The 22,726-nt window shown below is 44.9% G+C and overlaps 1 protein-coding gene across 3 annotated transcripts in view; it reads left to right on the top strand.

Annotated features, from left to right (window-relative positions):
- Positions 1–293: 293 nt before the first annotated feature.
- The window catches only part of DICER1 (dicer 1, ribonuclease III), a 42,469-nt gene continuing 20,036 nt past the window's right edge, over positions 294–22,726 (top strand). The window contains exons 1-15 of one of the 3 annotated variants that reach the window (XR_012803872.1): positions 294–384; positions 1,146–1,227; positions 1,704–1,887; positions 2,855–3,017; positions 6,051–6,181; positions 7,030–7,164; positions 9,319–9,479; positions 10,871–11,039; positions 13,617–14,101; positions 17,040–17,172; positions 18,070–18,312; positions 18,394–18,548; positions 19,021–19,164; positions 19,531–19,606; positions 21,988–22,127. Coding sequence is in view for 2 of the 3 variants with exons in the window: in XM_075614443.1 (XP_075470558.1) it covers positions 1,774–1,887; positions 2,855–3,017; positions 6,051–6,181; positions 7,030–7,164; positions 9,319–9,479; positions 10,871–11,039; positions 13,617–14,101; positions 17,040–17,172; positions 18,070–18,312; positions 18,394–18,548; positions 19,021–19,153; positions 19,531–19,606; positions 21,988–22,127 (2,238 nt within the window). In the remaining variant the exon portion in view is untranslated. Of the gene's footprint in view, positions 401–1,145; positions 1,228–1,703; positions 1,888–2,854; positions 3,018–6,050; positions 6,182–7,029; positions 7,165–9,318; positions 9,480–10,870; positions 11,040–13,616; positions 14,102–17,039; positions 17,173–18,069; positions 18,313–18,393; positions 18,549–19,020; positions 19,165–19,530; positions 19,607–21,987; positions 22,128–22,726 lie in introns of those variants that run through there. The other 2 variants (XM_075614443.1, XM_075614444.1) reach the window with 2 other exon arrangements.

Below are 22,726 nucleotides of genomic sequence, written 5' to 3' on the forward strand. Positions count from 1 at the left end.
TTTCCATGGTAAATATGTGAGCAGCCTTTTCATGCTATTAAAATGAGTGTGCTCATATCCTCCCCCCTTATAATTGTTCTGCTATATATAATTACCCATGTACAAAGCAAATGTATTAAAATACTTCTCAATACTAAACACACTACTGTCAGGAAGATGCTTTCTGTATGAACAGCCAAAAAAGACACATGCTAATTAGATTTTTGAAAGGGCTGTGGCGTGCCGGCAAAGCTAAATATTGCAATGCAAGAAAGCAGACTTACACATGGACTTTTTATATGACTTCTGTGTTAAATGTTCATTTATGTTTCCTTTAGATTACCAAGGGGGAGATAGAGTTACTGACTTTTGGAATCTCTGGGAAGACTCATAATCAGTGTTGAGGTAAAGGATTACTTGGGTAATATGTTGAAATAATGCTACTTTTTTGCTTAGTTTCAGAATCAAGCTTGGTTGCGAAGTGGCAATAAGGCATCAAATAGCTCAAAGTATCTTTTTATAATCCCTGCTCAGTATATTCTAACAACTATTGAGAGTATAAGAATGTCCGCTCTCTACCTAAACAAGCAGATAGTTAGCAAATGCTTAGTGAGCTGTGTAACTAGCTATAGATTGCCACGGTCATGGGGCTCTTATGCAATGGTTTAGTGTGTGTGTGTTATATATACACAGCTCAGCCCCCTTATAACGCTGTGCTTGGGATCGAAAGAATCACATCGCGTTATAAGCGGATCGCATTAGAAATAATGTACCATTGTATGCATTGTACAATAAAGTATTTAAGATACCAATAATCGTGTTGTAAAGTATTCGTAACTAAGAAAATTGGGAGCCATGTGTGCATCGCGCTATAAGCGGATTCGCGTTTAACGGATCGTGTTATTACGGGGTTAAGGTGTGTGTGTCTGTGTGTGTGTGACCAGATATTTAAAAAAAAATATATATATATTTATTTTTTAAATATCTGGTTGTAAGGTGTTTCTTAAGTGTTTACCAGAACAGTTATGTTAAACTTAAGCTTACAGGAAATACCAATTCATATCTTTGTGTGGACCAGTAAGTTGAGTGAGATGAAATCCATCTTGTTAAAGTGTTCTTTTTCATTGAAACTTACTTGATTTTGTTTTTATATATTTTTTTTGCAGGTTGCATAACTAAGATGTGATCATCTACGAGCAGATATGTCCGTGCAGCTCTCACATCAGAAGTTCCGAGGTCTCAGAAACGGTAAAGCTGCAAAGAAACCTTGCATGGGCCTTTCATTGTTTTACACGAGCAGGAACAGTCTTGCTCTTAATTAATAAAATTATTTTGTGTTGTTTTTTTTACCGCTTTATGTCGAAGGCGGTTCTCTGGTTGTAGCTTGTATGATATACAGTACACGTCTTCTGAATGAATGGCGGATGCAATAAGCATATTTTTCTGAGCTGTTGCTTTCCAGAAAGGATTAGTCTGGCACCTCCAGGAACAGTGGTCCGGGTCTCCATACACTTTGTTTCTATCTCTTCGTTTGTTGAGATTTTCATATGGCATTGGGGACAAGTATGAGAACCAGACAACTGGAATCCTGTTGTGGGAGTTGAAGTCTAATTGTAGGGTTTAAAGTCTGATTCCCAAGCAAAAAACCCAGTTGTGTTGTCTGTATTGTGAATATACACTGTTCTAATGAGGCGTTGATGTATGTGTGTATTCTTGTCTTGCAGGAGCCTGCACAGAAGCAGAATTGCAATGATCTAAGTCACTGGATGTCTGAAAGCCCTGCAGTACCACAGCATGGCAGGCCTTCAGCTCATGACCCCAGCCTCCTCGCCAATGGGCCCCTTCTTTGGGCTGCCCTGGCAGCAGGAAGCGATTCACGATAACATTTACACCCCAAGGAAATATCAGGTACGTGCATGATTTGGTGTATTTATTTATAGAGCGTTACGAATGAAGTAAATACCCGAGATTTAGAAAGTTTTCTTTTCTAGTACTGATAATAGTTTGCTAAATTACGTAAGTGGCCATACATCTGTTCTTCATATTCGCGTCAGTTTGTCATGTGGTAATAGGAATACATCGTTGCGTGACCCATGTTAGAATTTGCTGCAGCATCTATGCAAGTCTCACAGAACGTTTCTCTGTACACAAGCTTTTATACTCTGTCACCATAGACCGTGCACGTCAGAGTTGCAGATATCCGTGTCATTTACACGCCTGCATCATTTTTAGCATATGTCTGCTTTACCTCCACTACATATCTTGTTACTGCATTTGATCACTGGGCCAAAGAATGAAGCAGAAGTTTCCATTGTTCTTGTGATGCACAAATGCATTGGCTTGCAGAACAGCTGGTACAGTAGCACAGGGGTGCCCAAGTACAGTCCTCCAGCCCCCTCAGCTCAGGCTTTCAGGATGTCAAAGGTGGATCAATTAGAGGCTGTCAGAAGCTGGGATATCCTGAAAGCCTTGCTTGTTGGGGGGCTTGGGGACCGGAGTTGAGCCCCCCTGCATTATACAGTGTTTGTATTTTTGTAGGTTCATGATTCTCTTACGCTAACAGCATTTGAATATCGCAGGTGTTCCGATGTTACGCCGCTCACAGCTTCATTCTACGTCCGTACAGTAATGTTCAAATCACTGCTTACTACCCAGAAGACGGCTGCCGTTTTACTTGTCACTCTGTAAAGCGCGTACTTTGTGGCACCTGGCCTTCAGTTTCTCCGACGTGTTGCTGGTTGCATTCACATTATTGCATTTGCTTTAGATTGTTTCTTTACATTTATTATTGGTTCTGTTTTGACCTTTATTTGGGTGCACTTTTTTTTTGGCATTTAAATTTTTTTTTTTTTTAAATATATAACTCTTTCTGTAGGTGGAACTGCTTGAAGCGGCTCTGGATAATAATACTATCGTTTGTTTGAACTCTGGCTCAGGGAAGACTTTTATTGCAGTACTACTCACTAAAGAGCTGTCGTATCAGATCCGTGGGGACTTCAACAAGAATGCGAAGAGGACAGTATTCTTGGTCAACTCTGGTAACCGTTTACATTTCGTGAAACTCCAACATTTCCATTTATTATTCCTAGTCCCAATCTCAATTTGCAACCTTTCAGTGGGAAAAAATGGATCTTTTTTATTTATTTGTTTATAAAACAAGCATTAAAATGTAGTTTACAATTGGCCGCTCACTAAGATGTCTCTATCTGAATCTTTTCCATTCCAAATGAGCAGCAGCTTTCTGCCCTATGACTTTAGATACATGGGGGGAGGAAGGAGTTTACATTTCTAAACAAGTGAAACTAACCATTTGTGTTTGTGTAGAAACTCCACTTGGTTCCCCAAAAGAGAGAAATAAGAAGCAGGGGAGCCTGGTTCAATTCCCGGTGTCGGCTCCTTGTGAACTTGAGCAAGTCACTTTATCTCCCTGTGCCTCAGTCACCAAAAACATAGATTGTAACCTCCACGGGGCAGGGACCTGTGCCTGCAAAATGTCTCTGTAAAGCGCTACGTAAAACCTGTAGCGCTATACAAGAACATGTTGTTGCTGTTGCTGCTGCTGTTGTTGTTGTTGTTGTTGTTATAGTTATACACAGATTTTTTTTTTTATAATGTCCCTCCAAGACCGCAAACAAAGGAAGATCTACGGATTTGTCATTAAATTATAATTTATTAGCAACACAACGTTTTGGCCATCAGCATGGCCTTTTTCAAGTGACTGGCACATGACCTGTTTTGCCAAAGCATTTAAAAAGGCTCCTTCCTCCTGACTTTCCCAGTCATGGTTTTTCCTACCTGTGTGTAGACGTTTCTCTGACAGGTAGAACCAACAAGGTATTGGACACTTACTGAGCCCCCGTAGTGGGGGGAGGGGATCACGACTCCTGGACAATGTGGTCCCTCCGCTACCGCTCATACACCGGCAGCATCCTCTTGTCAAGATCTGATACATCCCTGGGCAGCCAGGTCCCTCCGCACATGCGCAAACCGGCTGATTTTTCTAAACTAAGGGTTTAATGCATATTTTTGGCCTCCGGAGACGGTTTTTGGGCCATGCGACACCGGGGGATCCACTTCTGGGTCAACCAGAAGTGAGATCGCCGCACCGGAAGCAATGTTTTGCCGCCAAACGGCCATGGCTGTCCCTGAGAGCCTCTTAGTTTTGGAACCAAATGGTCCCTAGAGACAGATTTCCTTGAGGTATGGTTTTCTTTTTGTGCTAGGTTAGATAACCAGTTGCTCCTTGTTGCAGCTTCCTTAGTCTGTCCACTCCTAATACTTCTCCTGAGTATATGGTTGAATCGGACCCACCCGAACAGGTGGCTAAACCAAGGAACGTTGCAACCAAATCCTGGCACAGTATTGCTATATATGCCTTATGTGAAGTGAAGTGGGAGATTCCGGCAATGGATGTTATGGTGACAGGAAAGAGTGCCAATCTCCAGGTCGTTTGTTCTGGAAATCTTGATCAAAAAGTTACTTTTTTCAGAAGTAATGTCAATAGAGTGAAACTTCCCACTAGTGTAAATCCCTGCCCCCTCGCTATCGTTATAGTCCCGTTCTGGCCAAGAAGGCCATGGTTTGCAGACCTACTAAAAATGTCCGGATAAGCACCCTAGAAGTTACCTCCCGTACTTCATCTCCTGACACAGGGCCCAATAAGACATCCAAATCCAGCGTTCCTCACCTTGACAGCATGGGGATTGAGAGGCAGTATTTAAGAAATGAGGGATTGACATACCAGGTAGTCCAGACTGTTCTCTGCACTAGAAAGCAATCAACGTCCAAAATATACCATAGAGTGTGGAACGTTTTTTCCAATTGGCTTGTGTCACAAGGCTTAAATCCGGCGGAAGCAAAGTCTCCATGTACTAGGTTTTTTTGCCGAGTGGATACGACAAAGGTCTTGGCCTTAATTCTCTTTAGATCCAAGTTAAAGCCTTCAGGGTTTTCTCAGTACCTCTTTACACAAGGACATTTTTTGTATCATCAAAGCAACCGAGAAACTCTGATCTCGACTTTGGCCCCTAGTGCCTTCCTGGGACTTAAATATTGTTTTGAAGACATTATCTTCTGCTGCTTTTGAACCATTACTTCAACTTTCAGATAAATGGATTGGATAAGTGACACATTGTGTGCTCATTTGCATGTCATTTCCCAGAATCCCTTGCTGCAGTGTGAGCACTGTATGCTATATGCTAACGGTGGAGGTTTTTTGTTGCCTTTTTCACCCACCATAACTTAAAATATATATGATAAACCTACCCAGCCTAGAAATATTGCAAGGCAAGTATAAACCAACCTCACACTGATGATACCCATCAAGGTTGAAACATGTCTGTGAGTGGTTTGACCTGCTTTGTTAGTCCCATGCTGTGCTTAAAAGCTGTGGGAACGGCGATGCATTTGCTTAAATGGGCTCCATGTGAATGGATATTCCAGGCAAAGGGTGACACATTGTGTGCTCATTTGCATGTCATTTCCCAGAATCCCTTGCTGCAGTGGGAGCACTGTATGCTAGGTGATAGAATGTGCTCACAAGTGATCTTCTTTATTGGCTGTATATTTATCTATCTCAATCTCTCAGGGTGCATCCTCACTGCGCTTTTTTTTTAGCTTTGGGAATCCCCATTTACTGAGAGATTTACCGGTGTTTTCCAAGGACATTTTTACGGCCATCCAGTAGGAAGGTGCAACCGGGACCCTCAAGATTTGGTGGCCGTTTTGAAAACCACCATTTGGAACCATCAGAAATGCTGATAACTCAATCATAAAATATCCCAGTGAACTAAGGTTTCCCCAGAGCTACAAATAGTGCCGCCCAGTTCCTCTCCGGAGGACATCCTGCTTCCGATGCAGGGCCTACTTTGTAGCACAGCAAAAGCCAAATACTGGATTGTAAGCATTTAGTTTAGTCCTTTTTAAAAAAATTATAATTGCAGTTGCTCCCAAATAAGGGAGATACTATCATTTATTTTCGTTTATGACCCAGTTTTGTACTTGCCACTATTCGATGTGTCTGAGCAATGTTCAAGACCGGCCTGGACTTATTTTATGGGTTTTTTTTCCAGCTAAACAAGTTGCCCAACAAGTGTCTGCTGTCAGGACCCATTCTGACCTCAAGGTGGGGGAGTACTCAGACTTGGAATTAACAGAATGCTGGACAAAGGAGAAATGGAACCACGAGTTTGTGGATCACCAGGTAAGTCCGTGTATTGTTTGAAGTAAAGGCATTGTGCTTGGGCTGCACTCCTGTTGCCCACTGTCCGACTGATCGTATATTCATTTCCATTTGAAAGAAACGAGTCTCGCTTGCCAAGCTTTTTCATTGTTTTTTATTTTGGTGCTAAAATCTATATTATGTAGGCATTAAAGTTCCCAATTTATAGATGTTCGTGCAGCCGCTGAACCCTGCACATTTGTATCACTTATGTACAGTATATGTAACAGCCTCTAAAGAACAGAGGATGACTGCTTATTATTATAATATTACACCGTTTTAGATGTTCTAACTAGTGGAGATCGCTGAATCTTCATACATTGTAAGAAATGTTGCTTGGACATTATACAGTTACCATGCAATAATGGTTATGTCCTTGCAGTAAAAAATAACATTCATTTTATACGCTTCCGTAAACTGTAAAGTACTACAAGCAAACATCACATGTAGTATATGATTTTATATTTTTATTGAACAATTTAGTATGTAAATGGTTTATTTTATAATGTGTTTTATGTAATGTGTAGCCTTACAAAAATGTGCTTTTACGATTAAATTAAGAAAAGTTGAAGTAATTTAAATCCGTTTATTTTCTTGGTTACTGTGGCAAGTTGTCTAAAATGAATTTCTCCCCGAATTCGAACCTAAAAATCTTTAGCACAAAAGCAATTTGGTGAGTGTCAGCTAAAGCACTTGATATAAGTTGTCAGTTAGTTTACAAAAGAAACATTGGAAACATATGGTATTTTATTCCTAAAATTCAAACCAGACCTGTACACCGGTCTCTTATGAGCAGTTTGATGTTACATTATTCCTATGTATATTTTTAGATCTTGGTCTTGACCTGCCATGTCTTCCTGAATGTTCTGAAAAGTGAAAACTTATCGTTGTCAAACATTAACTTGTTGGTGTTTGACGAATGTCACCTTGCCATTCAGGATCATCCATATCGAGAAATCATGAAGGTAGGAAAATGTATGTGTCTGTATGTATTATTTACAATTTCATATCATTTTGTATTCGCACTACGTTCAAGTATTGATTTAACTTGACTTAAAATTGTAGTCGTTTGTAATAGATTTTCGTTAAATGCAATTTCATTAAATTCTGTAATATTGAACCTTTGTCACTGATGTAGCCTATTTAGTGGTGAGCCCAGTCTCAAAAGCCATATATAAATGTGTTTTTATCATAAAATCGAACATTTGCTCTGTTTTACTTGGCTATACTTTATCACTTTCTTTTTTTGTAAATTCTTTATTTATAATCCACATTTTTATAACGTTTAACATGTACAAAACAATACACCTTAAAAAAAGACATTGGAGTTTTTGCATTTTTCACTCTGCTCTGTACAGTCAGCAATACAGGCATACCCCGCATTAACATACGCAATGGGACCGGAGCATGTATGTAAAGCGAAAATGTACTTAAAGTGAAGCACTACCTTTTATCCATTTATCGATGCATGTACGGTACTGCAATCATCATATACGTGCATAACTGCTGTAAATAACACATTTGTAACAGGCTCTATAGTCTCCCCGCATGCGCACAGCTTCGGTACAGGTAGGGAGCCGGTATTGCTGTTCAGGACGTGCTGACAGGCGCATGCGTGAGCTGCCGTTTGCCTATTGAGCGAGATGTACTTACTCGCGAGTGTACTTAAAGTGAGTGTCCTTAAACCGGGGTATGCCTGTACTCAGTAATACTCAGACTTATTGTATAATATCATATAAAGGGAGTTATACATTAGAGCACCGGGTATACAATAAAACATTAACTGACAGCATTAATAATACAAACAAACACAAAACAAACGATCCAAAAAACTGACATAAATAAAAAATTATTGTAATTAAACAAAAAAATAAATAAAATAGAAAGAAGTCAATCCCATAAACAGTAGTCCGGGTTATACCTCATTATTGTTCTCACTAGGGCAAAGTGGGTCCCCTTGCAAGTCCTCTCACAGTGTTCTATTAGCAGTAAGCTCTGACCATGGCACCCGAAGGCGTTCACATTGTGACCTCGTGTCAGTGGTTATATTTGATAGTTGTTCCATTTCCAAGACCCTCCCATACTCTCGACTCCCATTGTCCCATAGTGGGGGCCTCCACCTGTTTCCAGTTGGCAGCACTTTTTAATACTTTCAATGCCGCAGGATGGAACAATCCATCGCTTTTAACAGTAAAGGATTATATGCTCTATATATTCATTGTGATTGATGCACAGACGTTAAATACAGTATACGGTCTCCATTAAATCCTGTAGCAATGTGCGATTAAAATGAGTATATGTGCTTTTTCAGACTCCCAAAGCTCTTTCTCTGAAACTATTTCCAAGGTCTTGCAGTGTCCAGCGTGCAGGCTTTATTTAGCGGTTACCTTGCTATTATTATTATTATTATTATTCCTTGTTTGAATCCTGTACAAGCCCGTATTCATTTCTGAGTTCTCTTTGTAGATATTTGTGGACCATATTTATTCCTTCCAGTTAAAAACAATCCGTGTAAGCTCACTCCGTGTACTGAACACAAGACATGCATCTTTGCTTTCCGTCTGTGTACTTTTCCTAGCTCCCCTATTTCTTTTCTGAATGTTAATGAAAACATCGCAATGTAATACAGAACAGGCCCCACCAAACCTTTTCAAGGACGCAAGCATTTCCCTTTTTCCAATTAAAGTGAAACATGTTATGAATGCCAGTGTTACTCCTGCCCTGCTTGCAACTATCTGACATTGTGCAGATATTTTTAGTCTTTTATCTACAATAACTGTAAATGTCTTTTCTTGAACAGCTACATTTATGTGCACCATGCAAATCATATTTGCTTAAGAGCTTTTGGTACCCAAGCAAATTGTCTATGTTGAGTTTCACCTGCCAGCAATCTGCGCTGATGTATCTGTTCCATACTGTTTATTCTCTGTTTTACAAGGTCAGAATAAAGAGAAGTCTCTCAAATCTGAGCGATTAGTTTTGATCTTGAAGTTGCACATTAGGAAGGCTCTGCATGATCTGTCAGAAGTCGCTGGGACTCATTGGGATGATATTTCTGTGCATTAGATGGTTGTTACATGTTGGACCCATTAATAATGTCGTTCTTGTGTCGTGTGCAGATCTGTGAGAGTTGCCAGACATGTCCTCGAATTCTGGGCCTGACCGCTTCCATATTGAATGGGAAATGTGACCCATCGGACCTGGAGGAGAAGATTCAGAAACTGGAGAAGATCTTGAGGAGTAATGCTGAAACCGCAACGGATCTTGTGGTTTTAGACAGGTGACCCAATCCCAGATTTCATTCTCCTCTAAATCGTAAAGGGGCAGCCGCTCCAAGGATGAAAGTGAATTGAAGACAGTGGCATCTTGTAGCTAATGGTGTGGTTGAAACCTATTCCAGCTTGACATTGCAAAGCCAGTATAACCATCCTCACACAGAAACCCAAAAGGCCGAAATAGCTGTCTGTGAGTAGGCTACTGGCTCTGCACTTCTGTATCCCAGGCGGTACTGGAAGCTGTGTAATGCGGCAGGCATAAGCTTATAGGGGTCCCATGTTAAAATGGACATAAAGTAAAAGGTGACACTGCTCATTTGCATATAATTTCAAGAATCCCTGGCTGCAGTGGGAACATTGTATGCCAAGAGATAATGGGGAATAGCAGGGTTGCAGACCTGTCTGAGATGTGTGAATGTGCTCAGAAGTTATATTTATATTTAGTTAAAGGTCGTAAGACTGTTTGCCAGTCTTTAAAGGCAAATGTGAATGTTTAATTTTCTCTGGTTCTTTGTTTGCAAAGTAACTATGATGCCATCTGTAGTCAAATATATACATTTTATGAACTGATATAATTCAGTGTTCCTGAAGAAAAGCAAACCATTTATCTGTTTTTGACAAAATACAAATAAGTAACTTTTCCTGAGTGAGTAAATCTTTCTCATTAGGAGAGCTTCACAGACAAGTTGTGTACATTTTGTATCTGTTAGGCGAGACCGTCCTTTTAAATTGTCGCCACTTCCAAGATAACGGGGATAGAAACCTAATACAGTTTGCATTTGGCACTAAACCAATTTTTGGAACGGGGTGTTTCCTGGAGCGGAACCCCACTATTATCTGAAGGAACTCCCTGTTTCCTGAGATATTAATCCTTTTATGTGCCGGTAAAATTCAAGTGAAATCAAAGCTGGCTGACGGGGTTGTCCAATAGGAAGCTGCAAAATGTTGCTCTGCTGACATAGCGACTTCCTATTGGCTGGTCGAAGTGAGTTTTAATATCGGTTAGGGACCAGAAACATTGGCACATTAACTGGTAAATATCTGGGGAACCTGAGAGCTGCAACGTCCCAGGATAGTACCGTTCAGCTCTGAAGGACCCCTTGTTCAAATCAGGGGCCTTGCTGTTTTTTTAGATAAATATGTAAATTCTTCAAATGAAATGTCCTGGTTTCCACTCAATTCATTGTCCGATAGTGAGAAAGGGGCACTGCTGAACTTTAATTACTTAGAACTTTCCGCGGCATTCTGAGTGTAAATGAGTAAAATGTTCAAAGAAAGGGGGGGAAGTCATTTGTTTTTAGGTATTTATTTTGTGTGGTATCCTGAAACCCACCAGAAGATTTCCTGTTTGTGACTCCACGTTTGTTTATACGTTTCTCACATCTCCTTTCTCAAGATATGCTTCTCAGCCGTGTGAGATGGTGTTGGACTGCGGCCCGTACGTTGAGAAGAGTGGACTTTATGAAAGGCTTGTGCATGAATTGGATGAGGCGCTGCACTTTCTCGGTGACTGCAATATTTCTGCACATCCTAGAGAGAGAGATTCCACTTTAATTTCAAAACAGGTACATATTCTTGGTAAAGAGGATCAAGATGTTGAACTGTTTTTCCTCCAGCTCTGCAAATGTAACAGCGTCCGTGATAACTGACAGTATACTTTATCTGGCAATTTCTACCCTACTGAATGTAGTGATGGGCAGCATTATTCCTAGAAATGGGGGACACTAGATGGGGAGAGTGTCGCTTTATCGATGATCATCTTTGAGAATTAACCAAAGTCTCTGCAAATAGTTAGTCCGGAGTCACAAGCTGCACTTGCCGACCTTGGTATGTGCAGAAGCTTTTTGAGGTTTTCCCGTTGGTAATGACCGCTTAGATTGCTCAGGACGAGATTTCTTTTGAAATTGCCTTAAATAGTACCGCTGGCTCAGCAATTTATCTAAATGGTAGCACTGCCCCCTGTGTGCGCTCTCATCCTTTGCACTACACATTCCTACAGCACCTTAGTGCACTCTGTGCCAGGCTTGCACATAAGCAAACTAAGCTCCAGCGTGGCCCCTCGCGCTCTGAGGTGGCGGGCCCCTCGCGCTCTGAGGCGGCGGGCCCCTCGCGCTCTGAGGCGGCGGGCCCCTCGCGCTCTGAGGCGGCGGGCCCCTCGCGCTCTGAGGCGGCGGGCCCCTCGCGCTCTGAGGCGGCGGGCCCCTCGCGCTCTGAGGCGGCGGGCCCCTCGCGCTCTGAGGCGGCGGGCCCCTCGCGCTCTGAGGCGGCGGGCCCCTCGCGCTCTGAGGCGGCGGGCCCCTCGCGCTCTGAGGCGGCGGGCCCCTCGCGCTCTGAGGCGGCGGGCCCCTCGCGCTCTGAGGCGGCGGGCCCCTCGCGCTCTGAGGCGGCGGGCCCCTCGCGCTCTGAGGCGGCGGGCCCCTCGCGCTCTGAGGCGGCGGGCCCCTCGCGCGCTCTGAGGCGGCGGGCCCCTCGCGCGCTCTGAGGCGGCGGGCCCCTCGCGCGCTCTGAGGCGGCGGGCCCCTCGCGCGCTCTGAGGCGGCGGGCCCCTCGCGCGCTCTGAGGCGGCGGGCCCCTCGCGCGCTCTGAGGCGGCGGGCCCCTCGCGCGCTCTGAGGCGGCGGGCCCCTCGCGCTCTGAGGCGGCGGGCCCCTCGCGCTCTGAGGCGGCGGGCCCCTCGCGCTCTGAGGCGGCGGGCCCCTCGCGCTCTGAGGCGGCGGGCCCCTCGCGCTCTGAGGCGGCGGGCCCCTCGCGCTCTGAGGGGGCGGGCCCCTCGCGCTCTGAGGGGGCGGGCCCCTCGCGCTCTGAGGGGGCGGGCCCCTCGCGCTCTGAGGGGGCGGGCCCCTCGCGCTCTGAGGGGGCGGGCCCCTCGCGCTCTGAGGGGGCGGGCCCCTCGCGCTCTGAGGGGGCGGGCCCCTCGCGCTTCAGAAATAAAAAATAAAAAAATACGTTTTAAAATCTAATGATGAAGAAGAAATGGGAAAAAGATTCTCTATAAATATGAACATTTTTGTTCAAATATGACCCTAAGCGTCATGGGCATCGAAAGTGATAAGGGACGAAGTTTAACATTTGAAGACCAGTGTCTTTGCGCTCCCAAAATCACGAAAGAAAATGTTTTAATATATTAAAATGAATGTGATGTGCAAACACTTCAGCTTTAGCTTTACACGCCACCTGTGTATATAACCACGCCAGTATAGCGCTTTCATTCATTGCAGTTTCATGTTTATATTTTCTATGGTCCCTTCAGTCAGAATAATACATCTAGTCTAATTTTTGGGGCCTCTTAAACGTGACATAGCTTCAGGCCAGAGAAGGTGAAAGTCCGGCCATGACTGCACTGTTAAATACAGTAGGATATCCTGGTATGTAGATTCTTCCCCGAAGAGCTTGCAATCTAATGCTGTATGTGAAATGGAGCAAACTAATTTGATTAGCTTAAGGTCTCTGGCATAGAGCTGGTATCTTGTCCCAATTCATTATATATAATTCCACATTTCAGTGACTAAATCAGTTTCCTAGCCATTACTGTACAGACACTGCCTAAATATACTCTAGATCCCCCAAAATTACTGTTAATATCAAAGTCTGCGTATCCTTTTTTGGGGGGGGGGAGTGTGATTGTGTTTCTTTCAGTTGGTAATTTGTTTTTAAATGGGGCAATGAATGCTTAAATAAGTGTTATACAGGCATACCCCACATTAACGGATGCAATGGGTCCAGAGCATGTATGTAAAGCGAAAATTTACTTAAAGGGAAGCCCTACCTTTTTCCCACTTATCGATGCTTCGGTGCAGGTAGGGAGCCGGTATTGCTGTTCAGGACGTGCTGACAGGCGCATGCGCGAGCTGCCGTTTGCATATTGGGTGAGGGGAATCAGCGCGTCACTACTACGGCGGTCTGTAGGGCAGAAAAAGTGTCCGTACTCGCAAAGCGAGCGTACGGACACAGGGGTATGGGGCTATTGAAAATATATCCTTACTCGCGCGTGCACTTAAAGTGAGTGTCCCTTAAACCGGGGTATGCCTGTAAATCGTTTGCCCTCATAGCTCTGGATGTTTACATTTCCCAGTCGATGCATTGGGAACACACGGGTTCCACTAACTTCTAAATAAAAGTAACGTTTGTCTGTCTTTGCCGCAGATCCTTTCGGACTGCCGAGCGGTTCTGGTTGTCCTGGGACCTTGGTGTGCGGATAAGGTTGCGGGAATGATGGTGAGAGAGCTTCAGAAGTACATTAAACATGAGCAAGAGGAGCTGCACAGGAAATTCCTATTGTTTACAGACACTATTTTAAGGAAAATCCACGCGCTCTGCGAGGAGCACTTCTCACCCAACTCCCTCGATCTGAAATTTGTTACCCCCAAGGTCATAAAACTGCTTGAAATCCTGCTCAAGTACAAGCCGTACGAGCGCCAGCAATTTGAAAGTGTTGAATGGTATAACAATAGGAATCAGGATAACTACGTGTCTTGGAGTGATTCAGAGGATGACGACGATGACGACGACGAAGACGAAGAAATTGAGGAGAAAGAGAGAACTGAAACGAGTTTTCCGTCCCCATTTACTAATATTTTGTGCGGTATAATTTTTGTGGAAAGGAGATACACGGCAGTTGTGCTAAATAGGTAATATGATTTTCCCTGTGTACCGATCTCTGGTTCCGGAGCTGGCTGCTCTGCTTGGAACATTGGGGTGTATTGTTCCGTGTTTGCTTCTCTAATATCCGTATGATTAGTCTGGTATGTGCCACCGGAACGCTCTGCCCAGTGAAACCTTGTGCTTACTTTAAGCCACTAACAATTTCTTCCGCAATTACAATTGCAGCTATTCTTCCCTGTCCACCCCCCTCCCATCCAAAATATATTTAATTTTGAGTACTCCCCTCAAACTCCTCTGTGGTCCTCCCAACATCCAGCACCTGCTGACATTGCGGCTTTGTTCGCCGCTAGGGCAAGCCCTGACCCTGCCGCCATTTTGTGCCTGGTGCAGGAGCCGAGGAGTCGCTGGATATTTCAGACTGCGAGCATGGAGGGGCGCTGCTTTTTTGTTTTTGATTTCTTTTTGCAATCCTCGAGATTTGTTGTAGGTGATGTTTTAATGGACATGCATGAGCTTGCAGAACTTCCCAGATCTTTCTCTGCTTATAAAGAGGCCCGAAACTTTAGAATAATGTGTACAGACAACAAATCTGTGAAGAATCCCCATTCTTCCAATACAAGGTAGCACAACCTACTGCAGATCCGCTGTTCAGTGTGATCACTGGCTGTCCGTAACACACAGCAGCAGCGCATTGTGACGCAGTGAGCTAGTTACACACACAGCAGCAGCACCGCATTGTGACGCAGTGAGCTAGTTACACACACACAGCAGCACATTGTGACGCAGTGAGCTAGTTACACACACAGCAGCAGCACATTGTGACGCAGTGAGCTAGTTACACACACAGCAGCACCGCATTGTGACTCAGTGAGCTAGTTACACACACACAGCAGCACATTGTGACACAGTGAGCTAGTTACACACACAGCAGCAGCACATTGTGACGCAGTGAGCTAGTTACACACACACACAGCCGCAGCACATTGTGACGCAGTGAACTAGTTACACACACACAGCAGCAGCACATTGTGACGCAGTGAGCTAGTTACACACACACAGCAGCAGCACATTGTGACGCAGTGAGCTAGTTACACACACAGCAGCAGCACATTGTGACGCAGTGAGCTAGTTACACACACACAGCAGCAGCACATTGTGACGCAGTGAGCTAGTTACACACAGCAGCAGCACATTGTGACGCAGTGAGCTAGTTACACACAGCAGCAGCACATTGTGACGCAGTGAGCTAGTTACACACAGCAGCAGCACATTGTGACGCAGTGAGCTAGTTACACACAGCAGCAGCACATTGTGACGCAGTGAGCTAGTTACACACAGCAGCAGCACATTGTGACGCAGTGAGCTAGTTACACACACAGCAGCAGCACATTGTGACGTAGTGAGCTAGTTACACACAGCAGCAGCAGCAGCAGCACATTGTGACGCAGTGAGCTAGTTACACACACAGCAGCAGCGCATTGTGACGCAGTGAACTAGTTACACACACACACACACACACACACACAGCAGCAGCACATTGTGACGCAGTGAGCTAGTTACACACACACACAGCAGCAGCACATTGTGACGCAGTGAGCTAGTTACACACACACACAGCAGCAGCACATTGTGACGCAGTGAGTTAGTTACACACACAGCAGCAGCACATTGTGACGCAGTGAGCTGGGGACCGCTTAGCCAGTTTTCCTCCTATAATACTGCTGTCCCTGATTTAGGGTACTGCTGCATTACTGGAGTATTCTTACTTTTCTCTAGTTAGAGACTAACCTTAAAGGAGCATTTGTTAATGTTTATGATCAGACATTTCTCTGTGATGGCACTCTCTGGTCACTGAGTTACTTGCCTCTGTAGGTGCTGCCGGTTACTCCTGGTTCTTAAATCTCCATTTTGTTTCCCCTTCAGCAGATGGTACTAGGGCAGGTGTGCGCAAACTGGGGGGGGTGGGGGGCACTAGATTTTCTGGGGGGGCACGGCAATTATAGAGGTATTCTGTACTAGGGGACACTTTTTGAAGGTAAGTGTCTTGTACCTGGGGGTTTAGCTCAGACACTCCCTTCTTGCCACCTATGTTTATAAAATCTATATATTTAACTTAAATAATGTTCCTGGCAGAATTAATATCCACATTACTATACAGATTTGATAGCACTGAAACCTTTCTGATAAGATTTATTTTTTTTCGTTAATACTACAATGAAAAAATTGAGCATGTTTCTTTTAAAACCAGCAATCTCCTCTACCCACCATAAAACATATTATTATTAGTGCAAAGTATGTTTTGTTGCAATCTCTCGCCCTTTTTAAATTCTGTAAAATTCTTGAAGTCTAAAGATATCCGTTGCTGAAAATCTGCCTCCCTGTGAGTTTAAAATGGCCGCTGCCACGCTAACTCATGACCGCGGCTAAACTGGCCGTGTAGCAACTGATGTCAATGAAACGATAACCAGGTGAAGATTCCGCATAAACAGATGACCTGGATCAGCACAACATGGACTATTAGGTTCTGTTATGTCTTCGTTTGCTTTTTTGGGCGATCGCCGCTTTAAGGTTTTATTAAATTGTGAGGTTAAGTATTTTTCAAGTTTCAAGACCAGATGCTAGAAGCGGTGATTCGTGGTCCGTCTGTGCCAATTGTTGTGTTGCTGTGGTAGAAACAGGAGTTGATTTCCAAAACAAAATAGTTCGATTAGATGCTTACTCTGAAGCTGAAAGACGGACATGGGGTTAATTGGCAAATAACCTTTCTGCTCTGAACCAATGTCATTCATTCTTAACTCCATCAATCCTAATGCACAGCCGTTCAATACGGGCCCCATGTTAGAAGTGGCAGCTGCTGGGCTGGGAGATGTGAATGTACTGCTGGAAGCCGCCTTGTACATGATCGTAGCCAGCAGGAATATTGAGAAATGAATGGGGTGAAACACATATTTCATAACATTTCAGGTTGATAAAAGAAGCCGGGAAAGCAGATCCTGAGCTAGCTTACATTAGTAGCAACTTTATAACTGGACATGGCATTGGGAAGAACCAGCCGCGTAACAAGCAGATGGAAGTGGAATTCCGAAAACAGGAAGAGGTAACACGTTTATACGTCGTCCTGGAGTAACGCTTCGCCCGGCTCTTGTACCTTCCAACTTTATATTGGAAGTCAACCATTTGTATAATGTTAATAGCTTCATGCACAAAGCTCTGTTCTAAATCTGCTTTCTGTCCATTCACGCTCTCCGATAGGCACTGAAGTGAGCTTTGCAAATGTACAGGCAAAGTTCTCCTTCACACAACATTACAATATCTGGCTTTCCTCCGAGGGGGAAAATGTAATTATCTGGCATTACCGACATAGCTCCATCACATGTTGCCTTGCTACACGTTACATCTGCATTGCCTGCTGGATATTGGCCCTGACAGTGAAATAGTAATGTGTTATTTTTAGGCACATATACAGTTAGGCGGAGGACTTCATCATTGCCCCCTTGTAATACTAGGTATTATTAGGTATGCTGCGGAGTAGGCTACTTTTACATTTTGATTATTTACCCGTTGCTTTTTGTATTTATTACATGCCAAGAATGTAATCTTCTACCCTCGGGTTACAATGTAGAGCTGTACATACAAAATAATAAGACGTAGTTACAGAAACGTAGGCTTCATATTTTAATTAATTGAGTTTATTGCTCCTTAACCATGTATACACTTAGTTTTCTGAGAAGGATAATGTAATGAGAGCACACACAGGCTGCAGGCATGCACACAGGCTGCAGGCATGCACACAGGCTGCAGGCATGCACACAGGCTGCAGGCATGCACACAGCCCTTGCAATGGGTCGCAGGTTTCTCCTGCACTTCTGTTTGACAGTAAATGAAGCAGCATAAGACGGTTGCTCTGAGATAACGTTTATCTTCTGTTATGGCTTCTTTTTGTTAATATTATTATTGTAAAAGGGAAAAAAACATGTTCTATTTACATCTCTAGGTTCTGCGAAAGTTTCGAGCACATGAAACTAACCTCCTTATAGCTACCAGCATTGTAGAAGAGGGGGTTGATATACCAAAATGCAACTTGGTGGTTCGATTTGATTTGCCGTCAGAATACAGATCCTATGTTCAGTCCAAAGGAAGAGCCAGGGCCCCCATTTCAAATTACATCATGTTATCAGACACTGATAAAATTAAAGATTTTGAAGAGGATCTCAAAACCTATAAAGCCATTGAAAAGGTGCGTGACGTACACTCAATATATTTTTTCCTTTTTGCATACGTTTGAAAACAATTGATGCAATTAGCTTTTGGATTTTAGATCTTGCGAAATAAATGCTCCAAGCCCATAGATTGTGGAGAAACCGAATCAGAGGCCATTGTGGACGATGATGAAATCTTTCCACCATACGTATTGCGGCAAGATGATGGCAGTCCAAGAGTTACCATCAACACTGCTATTGGACACATCAATAGGTAGGTGCACGTTTTATTGGTTAGTGTTGGACAATCTTGGATAATTGGTCATCTCTCTCTAACATTGTAGTCAAACTGATTATAATTCATTTGGGACAACTGACAGAGGTATCTGTTCTCCTGAAAGCATATCTTGTTTCTTGCCATTCTGTTTCAAACTGATGCAGCACTTAACATGTTATAAGATATTTGAAGTTGATATCATGGAATTTCACACCACCAATTAAAAGTTTGCTACAAATTAGGAGTCTAAAGTGGAGAGAATGCTGGTAAAACGGAGAAGACCTTGTTTCCTTAGTTCATGGTTCCTATTGTGTATATTACCTAAGCATGTGCATATATACGCTCTTTATGTTTACTATGAAAGTTGCATGTGTTTTGGCTGTGCACACTGAATGATAATTAAAACTTTCAGGCTTGGCGCAAAGTGTAACGTTGTCGCACCCATATGATCCTTTTTGTCTTTTGCAAGGTATTGTGCTAGGTTACCTAGTGACCCGTTCACTCACCTTGCTCCCAAGTGTAAGACCCGAGAATTGCCCGATGGGATTTTCCGCTCCACGCTCTACCTGCCGATCAACTCTCCTCTCCGAGCCCCAATTGTTGTAAGTACTTGGTAAGAATGACATTGCAGGGACGAGGCGAACGTTCATCTGTGACTGCAGTTATTGCTGGATTCAGCCTCTAACACAGCTGCAGTAGACCAGTTGTGTACCCTTTTTACAAAAAGTATTAGGAATTCTCGTTATTCAAGTCTAATTTACGGAACAGTACGGTCCCCAAACCTTGTTAAAGATGTAGCTTTTTGTTTAATAACAGCGATAAATTGCAGCATTGCTTTTGATCCTTCACCCGTTACTCCTCTTCGCACCACGTAATCAGTTAGGATCCCTGCAGCAGCAAACTCGCTGAAATTGTTGATCTTTGTGATTTTTTTTTTTTTTTTTTTTAAAGCTGAATGAGTTTGTTGTAAATGTTCCAGGGTCCTGCAATGAGCTGTGCCAGGCTGGCTGAGAGAGTGGTGGCTCTTATTTGCTGTAGGAAACTGCATCAGATTGGTAAGAACTTTTGCAGCAAAATTCATGCTGCTGGTGAGAAAACAGTCATTACAATTCTGCTTCTAAAATGGGATCCCCTGAATTAGTTCTATTTCCCTTAGATTTGTAAGCGCACTCTGACACCAAGCCTACTCGGCGGCGTCCTGTTTTGCGTGTTAACAAAATCTATTAAAATCATTGCTAAAAATATGCATTATCTAAGGCCCACTATTAAGGATCTTTGCCTTTACATTTAATGTTTTTAATGACGTTATGGGGCTTGTTTAGGAACCTGTGTGCAGCGTTAGACTTGTAATTACTTAATATAAATATAATAGTATATAGCAAGATGTCAGGGGAAAAGTGCTCCCAAAAAGGATGGCGGATGTGAGAGAGGTCTCGGATTCTCAACATGAAACCGGTTTCACCTACCCTTTAGTTTAATCTCTCACACAAATGTGCAGTCTGTTTTATTGAGCAATGGGTTTCACTGCTACAGGAATTCGGAGAACCAGTGCAGTATCTATTTTTGATGCGTGCTGTCAGAATCCGGTGCAGTATCTGGTATGTGTGCTGTCAGAATCCGGTGCAGTATCTGGTATGTGTGCGGTCAGAATCCGGTCAGAATCCGGTGCAGTATCTGGGATGCGTGCTGTCAGAATCCGGTCAGAATCCGGTGCAGTATCTGGGATGCGTGCGGTCAGAATCCGGTGCAGTATCTGGGATGCGTGCGGTCAGAATCCGGTGCAGTATCTGGGATGCGTGCGGTCAGAATCCGGTGCAGTATCTGGGATGCGTGCGGTCAGAATCCGGTGCAGTATCTGGGATGCGTGCGGTCAGAATCCGGTTCAGTATCTGGGATGCGTGCGGTCAGAATCCGGTGCAGTATCTGGGATGCGTGCGGTCAGAATCCGGTGCAGTATCTGGGATGCGTGCGGTCAGAATCCGGTGCAGTATCTGGGATGCGTGCGGTCAGAATCCGGTGCAGTATCTGGTATGCGTGCTGTCAGAATCCGGTGCAGTATCTGGTATGCGTGCTGTCAGAATCCGGTCAGAATCCGGTGCAGTATCTGGGATGCGTGCGGTCAGAATCCGGTGCAGTATCTGGGATGCGTGCGGTCAGAATCCGGTGCAGTATCTGGGATGCGTGCGGTCAGAATCCGGTGCAGTATCTGGGATGCGTGCGGTCAGAATCCGGTGCAGTATCTGGGATGCGTGCGGTCAGAATCCGGTGCAGTATCTGGGATGCGTGCGGTCAGAATCCGGTGCAGTACCTGGGGTGGGTGCGGTCAGAATCCGGTGCAGTATCTGGGGTGCGTGCTGTCAGAATCCGGTGCAGTAACTGGGATGCGTGCGGTCAGAATCCGGTGCGGTATCTGGGGTGCGTGCTGTCAGAATCCGGTGCAGTATCTGGGGTGGGTGCTGTCAGAATCCGGTACAGTATCTGGGGTGGGTGCTGTCAGAATCCGGTACAGTATCTGGGGTGGGTGCTGTCAGAATCCGGTACAGTATCTGGGGTGGGTGCTGTCAGAATCCGGTACAGTATCTGGGGTGGGTGCTGTCAGTATCCGGTGCAGTATCTGGGGTTGGTGCTGTCAGAATCCGATGCAGTATCTGGGGTGGGTGCTGTCAGAATCCGGTACAGTATCTGGGGTGGGTGCTGTCAGTATCCGGTGCGGTATCTGGGGTGCGTGCTGTCAGTATCTGGGGTGGGTGCTGTCAGAATCCGATGCAGTATCTGGGGTGCGTGCTGTCAGTATCTGGGGTGGGTGCTGTCAGAATCCGATGCAGTATCTGGGGTGGGTGCTGTCAGAATCCGATGCAGTATCTGGGGTGGGTGCTGTCAGTATCCGATGCAGTATCTGGGGTGGGTGCTGTCAGAATCCGGTACAGTATCTGGGGTGGGTGCTGTCAGAATCCGATGCAGTATCTGGGGTGCGTGCTGTCAGTATCTGGGGTGGGTGCTGTCAGAATCCGATGCAGTATCTGGGGTGCGTGCTGTCAGTATCTGGGGTGGGTGCTGTCAGAATCCGATGCAGTATCTGGGGTGGGTGCTGTCAGAATCCGATGCAGTATCTGGGGTGGGTGCTGTCAGTATCCGGTGCAGTATCTGGGGTTGGTGCTGTCAGAATCCGATGCAGTATCTGGGGTCGGTGCTGTCAGTATCCGGTGCGGTATCTGGGGTGGGTGCTGTCAGAATCCGATGCAGTATCTGGGGTGCGTGCTGTCAGTATCTGGGGTGGGTGCTGTCAGAATCCGATGCAGTATCTGGGGTGCGTGCTGTCAGTATCTGGGGTGGGTGCTGTCAGAATCCGATGCAGTATCTGGGGTGCGTGCTGTCAGTATCTGGGGTGGGTGCTGTCAGAATCCGGTGGGGAATATCGGTTTCTTGTTGTACTTAGGTGAATTGGATGATCATTTGATGCCGGTTGGAAAAGAAACCGTTAAATACGAGGAGGAGCTTGATTTGCACGATGAGGAGGAGACCAGTGTTCCAGGCAGGCCGGGCTCTACAAAAAGAAGGCAGTGCTATCTGAAAGCTGTGAGTATGGGTCAGCCATGGCAAAAAGACCAACATGTTCCATGGCAGAGGGATTTAACACTGATTTGGATGAACTCGTTCAAAGTGAGCACACATGTTCTAGCCTGTGAAGCCCAGAGTATGTCCGGGCCTGTGAAGCCCAGAATATGTCCGGGCCTGTGAAGCCCAGAATATGTCCGGGCCTGTGAAGCCCAGAATATGTCCGGGCCTGTGAAGCCCAGAGTATGTCCGGGCCTATGAAGCCCAGAGTATGTCCGGCCCTGTAAAGTCCAGAGAATGTCCGGGCCTGTGAAGCCCAGAGTATGTCCGGCCCTGTGAAGCCCAGAGTATGTCCGGGCCTGTGAAGCCCAGAGTATGTCCGGGCCTGTGAAGCCCAGAGTATGTCCGGGCCTGTGAAGCCCAGAGTATGTCCGGGCCTGTGAAGCCCAGAGTATGTCCGGGCCTGTGAAGCCCAGAGTATGTCCGGGCCTATGAAGCCCAGAGTATGTCCGGCCCTGTGAAGCCCAGAGTATGTCCTGCCCTGTGAAGCCCAGAGTATGTCCGGCCCTGTGAAGCCCAGAGTATGTCCGGGCCTGTGAAGCCCAGAGTATGTCCGGGCC

The sequence above is a fragment of the Ascaphus truei genome, chromosome 9 (assembly GCF_040206685.1).
Source record: "Ascaphus truei isolate aAscTru1 chromosome 9, aAscTru1.hap1, whole genome shotgun sequence".
Taxonomy (NCBI): Eukaryota; Metazoa; Chordata; class Amphibia; order Anura; family Ascaphidae; genus Ascaphus; species Ascaphus truei.